Genomic DNA, 17,335 nt, shown 5'->3' on the forward strand with positions numbered 1-17,335 from the left:
GGAAAATGTTGGAAAATCTCAGCAGGTCTGGCAGCATCTGTAGAGAGAGAAAAGAGCCAACGTTTCGAGTCCGATGACTCTTTGTCAAAGCTCTGACAAAGAGTCATCGGACTCGAAACGTTGGCTCTCTTCTCTCCCTACAGATGCTGCCAGACCTGCTGAGATTTTCCAGCATTTTCCCTTTAGTTTCAGATTCCAGCATCTGCAGTAATTTGCTTTTAACCAATATTGAATTGCCTGGGCTTTGTGAGCCAGGTTTTGGGGACTGCACGTGACCCATGGGCACCAATTTGCACGCTCTTATTCTAGATTTAAAACAGCTTACCTGAGGAAAAGGCTATCCCTAGACATGTATTGAAGCCTGTAATAGCCAGGATATCGTCAAAGCTGCCTGCAGCCATAAGTAGCGTTGGGATTCCCTTGTCAACACCGTAGCGTTCTTTCTGAAGTAGCAGCATGCAGGGAACGACTACAGCCGGCGATACTGCACCCATCACAAACCTAGGCACAGGAATTAACAGAATGTGCAGCAATAACAAGATATATAAATACATATATTTTGAAGATTAAAGTTATTTGAAATTACAAGGGAAGAGAATTGATCTGAGAAACTGATTTAATTTTTAACTCTGTAAAGTAATTGAATGAGATTGCTGAATTTTCCGACATTCAACAACAACACATTTATGTAGAGCCTGTAGCACATTCCAAGAAACTTCACAGGAGCATTATAGAACAAAGCGTGGCACCAACACAAGTATGTAAACCGCAAATACATTTTAGATCAGGTGACCAAAAGCTTAATCAAAGAGGTCGGTTTTAGCATCAGGGACAGCGTAAAGATAAACTATTTCCATTGGTTGGAGATTTTAAAACTAGGGGGCATCGTCTAAAAATTAGGGCTCGATCGTTCAGGAGAGATGTTAGGAAGAACCTCTTCACTCAAAGGGTGGTGGAGGTTCTGAACTCTCTTCCACAAACAGCAGTCAAACCTGGAACAGTTGTGAATTTTAAATATGAGATAGGTTTTGTTAAGCAAAGACATTAGGGGATATGGCCCAAAGGCAGGTATATAGAGTTAGGTCACAGATCAGCCATGATCTCATTGAATAGTGGGAAGGCTCGAGGGGCTGAATGGCCCACTCCTCTTCCTATGTATTGAAGGCGGAGAGGGGCAGCCAGGGAATTCCAGAGCTCAGGGCCCAAGCAGCTGAACGCACGGGCGTGAATGTTGGGCAGCTTAAATTGGGAATGCTCAAGACTCCCAAATTGATGGAATGAAGATAACGAACGATGGAGTTGCAAGAGATTCTCGAGTTGGAGAAAGGAAACACCATGGAGGAATTTTAAATCAAGGAAGAGAATTTGAAAACCAAGCTGTAGCTTGACTAGGAGCCAATGTAGATCAGCGAGCATAAGGGGGATAGGGGAACAGGACTTGGTGGGCATTATGTAGATCAATGTAGATCAGTGTAGATCAATGTAGATCAGTGTAGATCAGTGTAGATCAGCATAAAGGGGGGATAGGGGGACAGGACTTGGTGGGCATTATGAAATGAGCAGCAGAGTTTTGAATGAATTCAGGTTTACAGAGGTTAGAATGGGGGAGACCAGCCAGGAATACAATAGAACAGTAGGTCCAGAGATAACAAAGGTATAATGAGCAATGCTGCAGAGTTGGAACTTGGTATTCTTGGTGATGCCTTGAATGTGCTTGGAAGCTCAACTCACCAAGATTGCAAACAGATTAGTTTAGCCTCCAACAGTGGCCAGGGAAAGGGATTAAGTGGGCAGCATGGTACACAGTGGTTAGCACTGTTGCTTCACAGCTCCAGGGTCCCAGGTTGATTCCCGGCTTGGGTCACTGTCTGTGTGGAGTCTGCACGTTCTCCCTGTGTCTGCGTGGTTTTCCTCCACAGTCCAAAGATATGCAGGATAGGTGGCTTGGCGATGCTAAATTGCCCCTTAGTGTTCAAAAAGGTTAAGTAGGGCTACTGGGTTACAGAGATAGGGTGGAGGTGTAGGCTAAGTAGGGTGCTCTTTGCAAGGGCTGGTGCAGACTCGATGGGCTGAATGGCCTTCTGCACTGTAAATTCTATGATTCCATGATAGGTTGGTAGTTATGGAATATGGAGCTTTCTGCAGGGAGGTTTGGAGCAGGTCCAAAAACAATAATTCCCATCTTCCCAGTATTTAATTGGAGGTCATTCTTGCAGAAGCAGTACTGAATGTCAAATAAGCAGTCTAATAATTTAGCAAAGGTGGAGGAATCAAGAGAGGTAGCCGTGAGATAGAGCTGGGAGTTATCAATCTGTATGTGAAAACCTGCTGTACTTTCAGAGCAAATATGAAGGTTTGAAATAGGAGGGGACAAAGATAGATCCTTGGGAGACTCCGGAGACACTGGTACAGGAGCAGAAAGAGAAATCATTACAGGTGATATTCTGGCTGTGTTCAGGTAGATTGGAATGGAACCAGGTGAGCGCAGTCCCAATTAACGGACGGCAATGGAAGGATGTTAGAGGGAAATGGTTTAGATAACCAAGTCAAAGGCTGCATTCTAAACAAACATCTTTTCCTCCGTGCTAGTGGCAGACCCCCTCTGAAGAGGACAAGATGCTAATGAGAACCTCTCTGTCCATGTATTCTAACTGGATACATGGATATAATAATTGGATACAGAGTTAGAAGGTTCTATAGCCAAATTTGCAGATGATACCAAAATAGGCGGGACAGTAAGTTGCAATGAGGGAATAAGAACCTTACAAATGGATATGGATAGGTTAGGAGAGTGGGACAAAATGTGGCAGATGGAGTTTAACGTGGATAAGTGTGAGGTCATGCATTTTGGTCGGAAAAATGGGAAGGCAACTTATTATCTAAATAGGGAAAGACTTCAGAATGCTCCGGTGCAGAGGGATCTGGGTGTCCATGACGCAGGTGCACCAAATAATGAGGAAAACAATTGGAATGTTGGCATTTGTAGCAAAAGGAATTGAGTAATAATAATAATCTTTATTATTGTCACAAGTAGGCTTACATTAACACTGCAATAAAGTTACTGTGAAAATCCCCTAGTCGCCACATTCCGGCGCCTGTTCGGGTTCACAGAGGGAGAATTCAGAATGTCCAATTCACCAAACATCACGTCTTTCGTAACTTGTGGGAGGAAACCGGAGCACCCGGAGGAAACGCACGCAGACACGGGGAGACGTGCAGACTCCACACAGACAGTGACCCAAGCCGGGAATCGAATCTGGGACCCTGGAGCTGTGAAGCAACAGTGTTGTGGAATTGTGCACAGTTTTGGTCCCCGTATTTGAGGAAAGATGTAGTGCCATTTCAGAGGAGGTTCACTAGATTGATTCCAGAGATGAGGGGTTTGTCGTATGAGGAGAGATTGAACAGTTCAGGTCGATACTGTCGAGTTTAGAAGAATGAGGGGCGATCTAATTGAGGTATACAAGATGCTAAAAGGTTTGGATAAAGTAGACGTGGAGCTGATGCTTCCTCTTGTGGGGCATCTAGAACGAGAGGTCATAGTCTTAGAATAAGAGGTAGCAGATTTAAAACAGAGTTGAGGAGAAGCTACTTCTCCCAAAGGGTTGTGAATCTGTGGAATTCGCTACCCCAGAGTGCGGTGGATGCTGGGACAGTGAGTAAATTTAAGGAGGAGTTAGACAGATTTTTACTCGGTAATGGGATGAAGGGTTATGGAGAACGGGCAGGACGGTGGAGTTGAGGCCAGGATGGGATCAGCCATAATCACATTGAGAGTGTTTAGGCTCGGGAGGCTACATTGCCGACTCCCGCTCCTGGGTCATGTGTTCTAGGGAGGAGATGCTCTGGCTGATTTCGCAATCCAGCTCTTGGCCTGTAACATTGTAGGTAGCAGATGAGGAACATATCAGCCATGATAGAATAGCGGAGCAGACTCGATGGGCTGAATGGCCTAATTCTGCTCCTATATCTTATGAACCTCGCCTGAGGTGTGGTGACCCTCAGCTTAAACCACCACCAGTCGGCACTCCCCCTCAAAGGGCAAATCAGCTGATGATCATCTGGGACTGTGGCGACTTTACCTATTAACCTATTCTAACCCAAGAAAAGAACCAGAATCACAGCAGTTCTGCTTGGTGAGTGGAAGTCCTGCCCAGCTACTGCCCCACAGGAAGATCGATAGTGTAATGTTAAGATTTAGCACCAAATGTAACCAATTTTATACATTTGTTATTGCTTTATTTCTTAGTTTTCCATGAATGAATGCAAACCATTTGGTAATTTGTCGGATTCTGCCCATTCTGTAACACAATCCTGGTTAGTGCGCATAGAGGTTTCATTATTTTGTAGCCAGAAATGTTTCAACATTATTTTCATTGTAAACACATTGCATCTCGCTAAATTAATTTTCAAAAATGAACTGAAATGTAGTATTAGTATAGTTATTGTTGTAATGTGGGAAATGTGACAACCAATTTGCACACAGCAACCTTCCCCAAACAGCCATGCGATGACGTTCAGAGAATCTGTTTGCCTGTGATGGTATTTGAGGGGTAAATATTGGCCGGGACCACCTGGAATGTCTGAGGTCGGAATGGCCCAGTAAAGCAGTCCAAGGCTTTTGCCCATCTTAAGAATCTAAACTCTGATGTTCAGGAAACTCACGTGTGCGTAAAGGACCAGACAAGTTTACACAAGAATTGGGTGAGGCAGGTCTTCCAATCCAGAGTAATACCAGGGTCAGAGGCATGGCAATCTTAATCCCAAAGAGAATACAATTCTCCACCTCTCGGGTTATAGCTGACCTTAGCCGTCGCTATATTATTGTTTGTGACTCACTGGCCAACACTCCAGTCGTCTTGGCAAATATCTCTGCCCAAAACTGGGAAGACTCAAACTTCATCAATTCTCTTGTGAATTCTTTCCCCAACCTTCATTCACACTGGATTCTAGGAGGCGACCTGAACTGTGTTTTGCACCTTAAATTGGATTGTTCCGTATGCCATCTGGGATGGCCAGGGCTTTGCCCTCTTTTATGGAGCAGATGGATGGGGTAGACCGACAACGTTTCTTGCAAACGACAAAGAGTTTTCTCCTCCTCCCTTACGCAGTTGCAGCTGACTACTCAGCGATAGTCATCTTGGATCACGCCCCATATTCTGTTCATTTACTGTTTGATTCTGGCCCTTTCCAACACCCAACCTGGAGACTCCATCACCTTGGAGGTGGAGCGCCATACTCACTCACCCCAACTCTGGAACTACTGACGCACAGGAAAAAGTTGGTGTTTACTAGTAAGGTTATGCATCAGTTAGGGCGCTCCAGGGGCACTTTCTATGAGATGGGGAGAAAGGCAGTCGTCTCTGGCTCAACAACTCAATCAGCAGACAGCCTCTTGAGAGATCCCTATGCTTCATAATAAAGACGGCAATCTTGTTTCCACTCCTCTCCAGGTCAATGCAGCTTTCAGATCATATTATATTACCGTGGCCTGCATGAGGCAGAATCCCCTCCGGACAAATCAAGTATGACTAGCTTCCTGGGGTTTGCATATCCCGACTATTAAAGAGAGTAGGAGGCAAGAATTGGATTCCCCTTAATGCGCAGGAGAGATTTTAAAGTGTATTGGCCTGTTGCAATCGGCAACGTCCCGGGTCCTGATGACTTCCCAGCCGGGTTCGGAACAGCTACCTTTAATAATGGATATGTTTAACGCCTCACTGTCTCGGCGTTCATTGCCCCGACACTCACTCAAGCCTCAACATCTTTGCTCCTTAAGGGGACAAGGACCCAATGGAGTGTGGTTCATACTGACCCATCTCACTTTGAATATGGACGTCACGTTGCTGGCTAAGGTTCTGGAACTCTTGCTTGAGCCTCATCTCCCTGGCTTGTGAAGGCCTGATAATTGTCGAGCGCCTTCTGAACACCATCCTCTCCCCATTCACAGCTACAGAACCTAAGGCTATAGTGTCTTTGGATGCAGAAAAAGCATTTGATAGGCTGGAATGTGACTATCTACTCAAGATTCTCAGGAGATTTGGACGTGGGTAGCACAGTGGTTAGCCCTGTGGCTTCACAGCACCATGGTCCCAGGTTCGATTCCCCGATGGGTCACTGTCTGTGCGGAGTCTGCACGTGCTCCCCGTGTCTGTGTGGGTTTCCTCCGGGTGCTCCGGTTTCCTCCCATAAGTCCCAATAGACGTGCTGTTAGGTGAATTGGACATTCTGAATTCTCCCTCTGTGTACCCAAACAGGCGCCGGAATGTGGCGACTAGGGGATTTTCACAGTAACTTCATTGCAGTGTTAATGTACAGTCAGGTGAATGAAGAGCACCTGAGGAAGGAGCAGTGCTCCGAAAGCTAGTGTTTGAAACAAACATGTTGGACTTTAACCTGGTGTTGTAAGACTTCTTACTGTGCTCACCCCAGTCCAACGCCGGCATCTCCACATCAGTGTTAATGTAAGCCTACTTGTGACAATAAAGATTATTATTTGCTTCCTGGATTTGTCTCTTATATAATGCTCCTGTATTCGCACATTGTACATTCAGATTGCTTTCTGTTGGGGAGGGGCATTAGACAGGGCTGTCCTGTCTCCCCGTTGTGGCTGTTCTCGTCCCTCTGCCTCTTTGGTGGCCAGAAGGTGAACATTGCTTGGCTAGAGGTCTCCCACACCACCCAGTGCATCTGCCTGGCTGGGTGATTTGATGGAATTTCTGCACTTGGAAAAACTGAAGTAAACCATCAGGGGGCGGGTGGGAGGTTCTCCCTGAGGTGGCAACAATTTATCTCCTTTGTTAAAGATTTAGACACCAACAGCTGTTGGGGGGGGGGGGTTTAGTTTTATGTTGCAATTTTGATGTACGATTTATGTATTACCGTTTTGACATTGTACTTTTATATCTTTGCTGGTTTATAACATGGTTAATGTCTGTTTATAACATTTCAATGAATATATTTGCAAATAAAAATATTGTCTAACACAATGGAGGCAGTTCCCTGCCCTTCTTCGAAATCGTGACAGAAGATCTTCCATGACCACCTGAGAAAGCAGGCTGGGTCTTCACCGAAAGTCTCATCGGACAGAATGCATCTCGGAGAGTGCAGCACAACCAGAGTGACACACTGGGGAGTCAGCCTTGCTTTTTGCTCTCGACTCCTTGAAGGGGAACTTGAATCAACAACCTTCTGACTCCAAGATGAGAGTGCTATCAACTGAGCCAGAGCTGACACAGAATTAAAATATATCAAATAAAATTTAAATCGAGACTAAGAGCCTGAAATTCTACTTGTATCTTATATTTCTCTAATTATTGTCAGCTCCGTCCTATGAATAAATGTGCTTACCCCAGGATAAAACTCCACGACCACGGAAGGTGCAGTAGATAATGCCCAAGAACGGCACAAACACAAGCTTCACTAAGGCAGGGAGCAAACGCCAGCCGCAGGCACACTGCCTTCAGTTTCCGAAGAGCCTAAGAATAAAATATCTTGTGTTACATCAGAAGGAATAAAAATCAACTCAAAACGATGATAAAAAGCATGCCCTCTTTATTAGAAGATAAGAAAATGAAGCAGGAGATACCATGTGGCCTGTCAATCCTTCTCCACCAGTCAGAATGAGCATAATTCACCATCGGCCTTAACTCCTCTTTCCTGTTGGCCTCCCCATATCCCTCCATTCCCCGAGAGGCCAAATATTTGTCTATCTCAGCCTTAAATCTATTCAAAGATGAAGCATCTACAACCCTCCGGAGTAGTGATTTACAAAGATTCGTAACTCTCGAGAGAAGAAATTTCTCCTCAACTGTTGGAAATGAGCACCCCTTATCCTGATTCTGTGGTCCTGTGCTGTAGATTGCCCAGCCGGTGGGAACAATCTCTGTGTCCACCCTGTCAAGTCCCTTTGGAAGCTTGTGTCCAGTGAGATCATCCCTCCTCGTTCCAACTATTTTAATGCAACTCAAATAACGAAAGAAACAAAATCAAACAAACCGAGGGACAAATTACAGGGACAGCCCCTTAAACAAAACTAAATCAGAAATGAAACTTGCAACATTCCGTGATTGAGGGGGTCAATAAGACACCTCAGTCCCCACAGTGGCCACGTGGCACCGAAGGCCTTGACAATGCTGGCGTACTCCTCCTGCGCCCTCTTTAGGGGCACCTGGCCGCAAACACAGCTGCGGCAGAAGGGCAGACAGTCTGGTCGGACGAGAGAAGATAGGTTCAATTTACGCAGCCTCTCACCACAGGAGAGTCTTCTCATCTCCGGAACCAAGCCTGTGAACCTTTGCTGCATATCCTCCAATGCAAGGCTATCTTTCCTTATACACAGAGATCAAAGCTACACAGTACTCCAAGTGTGCTCTTCCCAAAACCCTGTATAACTGTGGCAAGTCTTCTCTATTCTTGTAGTCCAATCTCCATCAATAAAGGCCAACATGCTATTTGCCTTCCTAACTGATGCTGCACCAGTGGTGGTGAGTTCCTTGTACCAGTGGTGTGTTCCTTGTACAAGTGGTGTGTTCCTTGTACAAGTGGTGTGTTACTTTTACAAGTGGTGTGTTCCTTTTATAAGTGGTGTGTTCCTTGTACAAGTGGTGTGTTCCTTTACAAGTGGTGTGTTCCTTTACAAGTGATGTGTTCCTTGTACAAGTGGTGTGTTCCTTTACAAGTGGTGTGTTACTTTACAAGTGGTGTGTTCCTTGTACAAGTGGTGTGTTCCTTTACAAGTGGTGTGTTCCTTTACAAGTGGTGTGTTCCTTGTACAAGTGGTGTGTTCCTTTACAAGTGGTGTGTTACTTTACAAGTGGTGTGTTCTTTTACAAGTGGTGTGTTCCTTGTACAAGTGGTGTGTTCCTTTACAAGTGGTGTGTTCCTTGTACAAGTGGTGTGTTCTTTGTACAAGTGGTGTGTTCCTTTACAAGTGGTGTGTTCCTTGTAGAAGTGGTGTGTTCCTTTACAAGTGGTGTGTTACTTTACAAGTGGTGTGTTCCTTGTAAAAGTGGTGTGTTCCTTGTACAAGTGGTGTGTTCCTTGTACAAGTGGTGTGTTCCTTGTACAAGTGGTGTGTTCCTTTACAAGTGGTGTGTTCCTTGTACAAGTGGTGTGTTCCTTTACAAGTGGTGTGTTACTTTACAAGTGGTGTGTTCTTTTACAAGTGGTGTGTTCCTTGTACAAGTGGTGTGTTCCTTTACAAGTGGTGTGTTCCTTGTACAAGTGGTGTGTTCTTTGTACAAGTGGTGTGTTCCTTTACAAGTGGTGTGTTCCTTGTAGAAGTGGTGTGTTCCTTGTACAAGTGGTGTGTTCCTTTACAAGTGGTGTGTTACTTTACAAGTGGTGTGTTCTTTTACAAGTGGTGTGTTCCTTTACAAGTGGTGTGTTCCTTTACAAGTGGTGTGTTCCTTTACAAGTGGTGTGTTCCTTTACACGTACACCCACGTCCCACTGAACATCAACATTTACAAGTTTCATGTCTTTTTTTAAATGTTCTGCTTTTCTATTCTTACAACCAGAGTGAATAACCTCACACACAGCCACATTATATACCTGCTACTTTCTTGCCGACTCACCTGACCTATCTGAATCTCTGCAGCCTCTTTGTTTTCTCCTCACAGCTTAGATTTCCATCTAGCTTTGCATTGTCAGGAAACCTAGATACTTTATTCTTGGTCTCTTTGTCTATAAGATTGTAAATATCTGCGGCTCCTGATCCTTGCGGCACTCCACTAGTCACAACCTGTTAACTTGAAAATCAATTTACAGGGTGTCGGCATCACTGGTTAGCCAGCATTTATTGCCCATCCCTAGTTGCCCTTCAGAAGGTGGTGGTGAGCTGCCTTCTTGAACCGCTGCAGTCCCTGGAGTATAGGTACACCCACTGTGCTGTTCGGGAGGGAGTTCCAGAATTTAACCCAGCAAAGTGAAGGACCAAGTCAGGGTGGTGAGTGACTGGGGGGGGGGGGGGCGCTCCAGGTGGTGGGGTTCCCAGGTATCTACTGCGCTTGTCCTTCTCTATGTCGTGGGTTTGGAAGGTGCTGCCTAAGGAACCTTGGTGAGTTACTGCAGTGCATCTTGTAGATGGTACACACGGCTGCCACTGTTTGTCGGTACATAGAACATAGAACATAGAACGATACAGCGCAGTACAGGCCCTTCGGCCCTCGATGTTGCACCGACATGGAAAAAATCTAAAGGCCATCTAACCTACACTATGCCCTTATCATCCATATGCTTATCCAATAAAATTTTAAATGCCCTCAATGTTGGCGAGTTCACTACTGTTGCAGGTAGGGCATTCCACGGCCTCACCACTCTTTGCGTAAAAAACCTACCTCTGACCTCTGTCCTATATCTATTACCCCTCAATTTAAGGCTATGTCCCCTCGTGCTAGCCACCTCCATCCGCGGGAGAAGGCTCTCGCTGTCCACCCTATCTAACCCTCTGATCATTTTGTATGCCTCTATTAAGTCACCTCTTAACCTTCTTCTCTCTAATGAAAACAACCTCAAGTCCATCAGCCTTTCCTCATAAGATTTTCCCTCCATACCAGGCAACATCCTGGTAAATCTCCTCTGCACCCGTTCCAAAGCTTCCACGTCCTTCCTATAATGAGGCGACCAGAACTGTACGCAATACTCCAAATGCGGCCGTACTAGATGTTTGTACAACTGCAACATGACCTCATGGCTCCGGAACTCAATCCCTCTACCAATAAAGGCCAACACACCATAGGCCTTCTTCACAACCCTATCAACCTGGGTGGCAACTTTCAGGGATCTATGTACATGGACACCGAGATCCCTCTGCTCATCCACACTACCAAGAATTTTACCATTAGCCAAATATTCCGCATTTCTGTTATTCTTTCCAAAGTGAATCACCTCACACTTCTCCACATTAAACTCCATTTGCCACCTCTCAGCCCAGCTCTGCAGCTTATCTATGTCCCTCTGTAACCTGCAACATCCATCCGCACTGTCTACAACTCCACCGGCTTTAGTGTCGTCTGCAAATTTACTCACCCATCCTTCTGCGCCCTCCTCTAGGTCATTTATAAAAATGACAAACAGCAACGGCCCCAGAACAGATCCTTGTGGTACGCCACTCGTAACTGAACTCCATTCTGAACATTTCCCATCAACTACCACTCTCTGTCTTCTTTCAACTAGCCAATTTCTGATCCACATCTCTAAATCACCCTCAATCCCCAGCCTCCGTATTTTCTGCAATAGCCGACCGTGGGGAACCTTATCAAACGCTTTACTGAAATCCATATACACCACATCAACTGCTTTACCCTCGTCTACCTGTTCAGTCACCTTCTCAAAGAACTCGATAAGGTTTGTGAGGCATGACCTACCCTTCACAAAACCATGCTGACTGTCCCTAATCATATTATTCCTATCTAGATGATTATAAATCGTATCCTTTATAATCCTCTCCAAGACTTTACCCACCACAGACGTTAGGCTCACCGGCCTATAGTTACCGGGGTTATCTCTACTCCCCTTCTTGAACAAAGGGACCACATTTGCTATCCTCCAGTCCTCTGGCACTATTCCTGTAGTCAATGATGACCTAAAAATCAAAGCCAAAGGCTCAGCAATCTCCTCCCTGGCTTCCCAGAGAATCCTAGGATAAATCCCATCCGGCCCCGGGGACTTATCTATTTTCACCTTGTCCAGAATTGCCAACACTTCTTCCCTACGCACCTCAATGACATCTATTCTAATAGCCTGGGTCTCAGCATTCTCCTGCACAATATTATCTTTTTCTTGAGTGAATACTGACGAAAAGTATTCATTTAGTATCTTGCTTATCTCCTCAGCCTCCACACACAACTTCCCACCACTGTCCTTGACTGGCCCTACTCTTACCCTAGTCATTCTTTTATTCCTGACATACCTATAGAAAGCTTTTGGGTTTTCCTTGATCCTACCTGCCAAAGACTTCTCATGTCCCCTCCTTGCTCGTCTCAGCTCTCTCTTTAGATCCTTCCTCGCTTCCTTGTAACTATCAAGCGCCCCAACTGAAACTTCACGCCTCATCTTCACATAGGCCTCCTTCTTCCTCTTAACAAGAGATTCCACTTCTTTGGTAAACCACGGTTCCCTCGCTCGACCCCTTCCTCCCTGCCTGACTGGTACGTACTTATCAAGAACATGCAATAGCTGTTCCTTGAACAAGCTCCACATATCCAGTGTGCCCAACCCTTGCAGCCTACTTCTCCAACCAACACATCCTAAGTCATGTCTAATGGCATCATAATTGCCCTTCCCCCAGCTATAACTCTTGCCCTGCGGGGTATACTTATCCCTTTCCATCACTAACGTAAAGGTCACCGAATTGTGGTCACTGTTTCCAAAGTGCTCACCTACCTCCAGATCTAACACCTGGCCTGGTTCATTACCCAAAACCAAATCCAATGTGGCCTCGCCTCTTGTTGGCCTGTCAACATATTGTGTCAGGAAACCCTCCTGCACACATTGTACAAAGAATGACCCATCTAATGTACTCGAACTATATCTTTTCCAGTCAATATTTGGAAAGTTAAAGTCTCCCATAACAACTACCCTGTTACTTTCGCTCTTTTCCAGAATCATCTTCGCCATCCTTTCCTCTACATCCCTAGAACTATTAGGTGGCCTATAGAAAACTCCCAACAGGGTGACCTCTCCTTTCCTGTTTCTAACCTCAGCCCATACTACCTCAGAAGAAGAGTCCCCATCTAGCATCCTTTCCGCCACCGTAATACTGTCCTTGACTAGCAGCGCCACACCTCCCCCTCTTTTGCCCCCTTCTCTGAGCTTACTAAAACACCTAAACCCCGGAACCTGCAACAACCATTCCTGTCCCTGCTCTATCCATGTCTCTGAAATAGCCACAACATCAAAGTCCCAGGTACCAACCCATGCTGCCAGTTCCCCTACCTTATTTCGTATACTCCTGGCATTGAAGTAGACACACTTCAAACCACCTACCTGAACACTGGCACCCTCCTGCGAAGTCAAATCTGTCCTCCTGTCCTCTATACTCTCAATCTCCCGTACCCCAAAACTACAATCCAGGTTCCCATGCCCCTGCTGAATTAGTTTAAACCCCCCCAAAGAGCACTAACAAATCTCCCCCCCAGGATATTGGTGCCCCTCAGGTTCAGATGTAGACCATCCTGTCTATAGAGGTCCCACCTCTATAGACAGGATGGTAGTGAAGGGTTTGAATGTTTGTGGCTGCTCTGTCCTGGATGGTGTTGAGCTTCTTGAGTGTTGTTGGAACTGCACTCATCCAGGCAAGCGGAGAGTATTCCATTACACTCCTGACTTGTGCCTTGGAAATGATGGACAGGTTTTGGGGGGGTCAGGAGGTGAGTTACTCACCGTAGGATTCTTAGCCTTGACCTGCCCTGGTAGCCACAGTATTAATGTGGCTGGGTCCAGTTCAGTGATCAATGGTAACCCCCAGGATGTTGATTGTGGGGGATTCAGCGATGGTAATACCATTGAACGTCAAGGAGCAATGGTTAGATCCACTCTTGTAGGAGATGGTCATTTCTTAACACTTGTGTGGTGCGAATGTAACTTGCCCTTTATCGGCCCATGCCTGGATACTGTCAACGTTTACTGCATCTGGACATGGACTGCTTCATTATCGGAGGAGCTGCAAATGTTGCTGAACATTTTGCAACCATCCACAAACATCCCCAATTCTGACTTGTTTAAGGAAGTAACAGAAAGTAGACAATGGCAATGTAGTGGATGTAACTTATCTATTTTTTCAAACCATCTTTGATGAGGTGCCCATAGACTAATAAATAAAGTCAGAGGATGAAAAGTCGGGGGCAAGTGGCAGAATGGATTGCGAGCTGACTTCATGACAAAAAGGAGGGAGTAGGAATCAAGCCTCGTTACTCAGAGTGGCAGAAGGTGGGAAGCAGTGTCCTGTAAGGAGCCGTGCTGAGATCACTGTTGTTCACTAATTACATGAGCAATTCGGACCTTTTGGACTGAATTTGCAGGGAGGGGTCTTTAAATGATGAAAGATTTTGTTAGAGTGGATTGAGAGAGAGTGCTTCCACTTGAGGGAAAGAACATGGTTCGAGGCCATCAACATAACATAGTCACCAAGAAATCCAATCGGGAATTAGGGAAAAAATCTCTTTACCCACAGAATGGTGAGAATGAGGAACCTGTTACCATAGGGAGCGGTTGAAGTGAACAGTCTTGTTGCATTTAAAAGAAAGCGAACTATCAAATGGCAGAGAGGTGAATAGAGCATTACGATGGCAGAAAGCTCAAGTGCAGCATAAAAGCATAACTGACTGGTTAGGCCAAACGGCCTGTTTCTCTGCTGTAAATCCAATGTAACGTCTCATTGATTTACTTTCCGGAAACAAAGTAGCTAAAATAATGAAACAAAAATGGGAAAGCAGCAATCGTAAACTAGTCATGTTCAATGCAAGAATAGGAAAGCTTAATTAAGTCAAAAGATAAGATTGCTGGACGGAAAAGGCAAAGTTTATTGAGATGAAAAGAAATCTTTATCCCCAAAGAACTGAGCTCAATTCATAGCAACAAGAATAATGGAACAACAGTACAGACATTTCAAAGATCAAACAATGTTTAAAATAGATACAAGATGAAAGGGGTACATTGAAGAGTACACGGATAAATAGAGAGATTGAAACAAAACAAATTGCAAGGGACGCATATGCTAAGATTGGGTCAAACCATTTTTGAAGAAAATTATACGGCGTGTATGAAGTGTAGAAAAGGGGGTGAAAGGGATTATTAAAAAACGGCCAGGAGACAATATGAAAGGAAATAGTAACAGTTTTTAAATGAACATATTAAAAGGTAAAAGCACAGGAATTAGATGAAGAATCTGGCTGTGGAGGATGGAAATACCAGAATTAATCTTAGTTGGTTATCTTGAAAGAGTTTGTACAAATGATGGTGGAGGTGAGAATACAGTTGTGTCAGTAAGAGAATAGGCCACAATTGTTAACCGTAAATGTTAAGAAGAAATTAGGTCATTTTATTTTTGCAGAACCGGCAGCACGGTAGCACAAGTGGCTAGCACTGTGGCTTCACAGCGCCAGGGTCCCAGGTTCGATTCCCCGCTGGGTCACTGTCTGTGCGGAGTCTGCATGTTCTCCCCGTGTCTGCGTGGGTTTCCTCCGGGTGCTCCGGTTTCCTCCCACAGTCCAAAGACGTGCAGGTTAGGTGGATTGGCCATGAGAAATTGCCCTTAGTGTTAAAAAAAAGGTTAGGAGGGGTCATTGGGTTACAGGGATAGGGTGGAAGTGAGGGCTTAAGTGGGTCGGTGCAGACTCGAAGGGCCGAATGGCCTCCTTCTGCACTGTATGTTCTATGTATAATCTATATACAAATCAATGGTAGAGGGTGTGGGACTAATTGGGCTGGCTCTATCAAGCTGGATAGAGCAGAGGCCAGCTGCCTAGCAGGTTTGCGACTTTACCTAGGGCAGGCCAGCAACAGCAAGGTGCGATGTCCTGAATCAAGCCTTATCCATGAGGAGACGACGAGCGAGGCGGGAGGCTGCCACGAAGACCCCAGGAGAGCAAGATGAGTTTGAGAGAATGGGAGAGTGTGAGGAGTTGGTGAGGAGGACTGTGTGAGGAGGTTAGGCAGAGTAGCAACTTGTCGGGAGGGAGAGTGTGAGGGCCGGGTTGCAAGTTGGAGGAAGAGTTTATGATGGGTTTGGGAGTCCATGGGAAGGAAGAGTTTGAGAGTTTTTGAGGGGGACTGTGCAGAAGAGTACAGTGAGTATTGTTTGAAATCCAGAATCACAGCTTCATAATAATAATAAAAGATGAATAGATGAATGCAAATGTTGTAGAGCTGGAACTGACGCTGATAAAAGTGTGGGATTGACTGTGACACTTCATTAAAATCAAGATCAGTTTCTTTAGCAATATGAAGCATAACTATCAATCTCGCGGTCAAAAACGCAAAATATTGAAGGTGAGGCAAGGGGAACGGTCGGCAAAAAGACAGTTTCTTATTTTACTTAAAAAGTTTGAAGTATTGAACAGCGTTCAAACCGCACATTCATCCTCATCCAAAAGTATGGGTGAATTATCTGATGACTTAGACTTGCCGATTTGCGTTCTGTGGGGCGAGGGTGGGTGGAGTCGGGGGGATGAGGTTTGAGGGGGGGGGGGGGGGGGCAGAAATAAACTGTAAATCTGCCTCTGGGATCTGCCAGCATTATAAACACAAAAAAAGATTGACTTTGCCAAAACTGTTGTCCTTCAAATATAAACCCAAGGAGTGATCAGACTATATAGCAATTAGGTGTTCTAGTTAAGTCTGGTTTGTCTATTCGTTAAAGTCCTACTTTTGTATTTTCCTCTTCCCAGACCACGAGGTTACTTTGGGTAAGATAAACTAATTCAGTACAGATCAAGGATCAGACCTATGAAGAAGGCTCAAAACATAACTCTGCTTCTGTCTCCACAGATACTGCTAAAGCTGCTGAACCTATGCAGCATTTCCTGTTTTTATTTCAGACCTCGGAGCTACATGGCTGAAACCACATCAGTTAGCCAGTGCAATACCTAAAAGCTAAATGGACTATAATGAAGTTGAGTGTCACAATTCGGTTCTATAGGAACAAAATGGCGGTGAGAAACGTTTTGTTTATACCTTTGCGTCCAGCCCAAGTCCTGCTCGAGTAAGGATAATTGCGAGAGCTATACTTCTCAAGGACGAGGACCACTTGTAGTCAATGTAAATAGCATCACTGACAACAGGAATATTCCGCAGAACAAATCCAGCAAGCAGCATTCCTAATACACAAATGCAAAGAAAATACATTACAGATTAAACTGCTACTAGGTCAATTAACTAAAGTACATATTTGAAGGGTAAACACTGCATTCTAGATCAATGTTTGGAAAAAAGATGTGGCCAACAAAAGCACCGACTGTACTGGCGATGGAAATGTGGGTAAATGCAATAATAAAATGAATTTACTTGCTTCAAATAATCACTTCTTCTCCACATTTTAATCATCACTGTGATTTGGATTAATGCTTTGAAATTTAAGATAGTATTGAAATTGAGTGGGAAAAATACTATCAGACTTCTTCAAAGATTTAACAGTTTGACAATTGTATTTTCATCAGTGGCTGGGACGGTTTGATTTTTTTTATCCTGATGAAAACTTGAGAAACGTATTACAATACCAATTTAATTAAACACACACATATTGTCGATATGTTAATGTAGTTGTCAATGTGTATGAGCCAGTGTGTAAAGATTAAAAACTTGCATTTATATGGCACCTTTCACTACCTTGTGA

At 44.7% G+C, this 17,335-nt stretch overlaps 1 protein-coding gene across 4 annotated transcripts in view; it reads right to left on the reverse strand.

Annotated features, from left to right (window-relative positions):
• The window catches only part of LOC119963573 (sodium/hydrogen exchanger 9B2-like), a 167,727-nt gene that overhangs the window by 38,129 nt on the left and 112,263 nt on the right, over positions 1-17,335 (reverse strand). For all 4 annotated transcript variants that reach the window (XM_038792902.1, XM_038792899.1, XM_038792901.1 and 1 more), the window contains exons 6-8: positions 16,678-16,820; positions 7,351-7,478; positions 326-501 (exon numbers count right to left, since the gene is read on the reverse strand). In XM_038792902.1, the coding sequence (XP_038648830.1) occupies positions 326-501; positions 7,351-7,478; positions 16,678-16,820 (447 nt within the window). The remainder of the gene's footprint in view (positions 1-325; positions 502-7,350; positions 7,479-16,677; positions 16,821-17,335) is intronic.

This window comes from Scyliorhinus canicula, chromosome 3, assembly GCF_902713615.1.
Source record: "Scyliorhinus canicula chromosome 3, sScyCan1.1, whole genome shotgun sequence".
Lineage (NCBI taxonomy): Eukaryota > Metazoa > Chordata > Chondrichthyes > Carcharhiniformes > Scyliorhinidae > Scyliorhinus > Scyliorhinus canicula.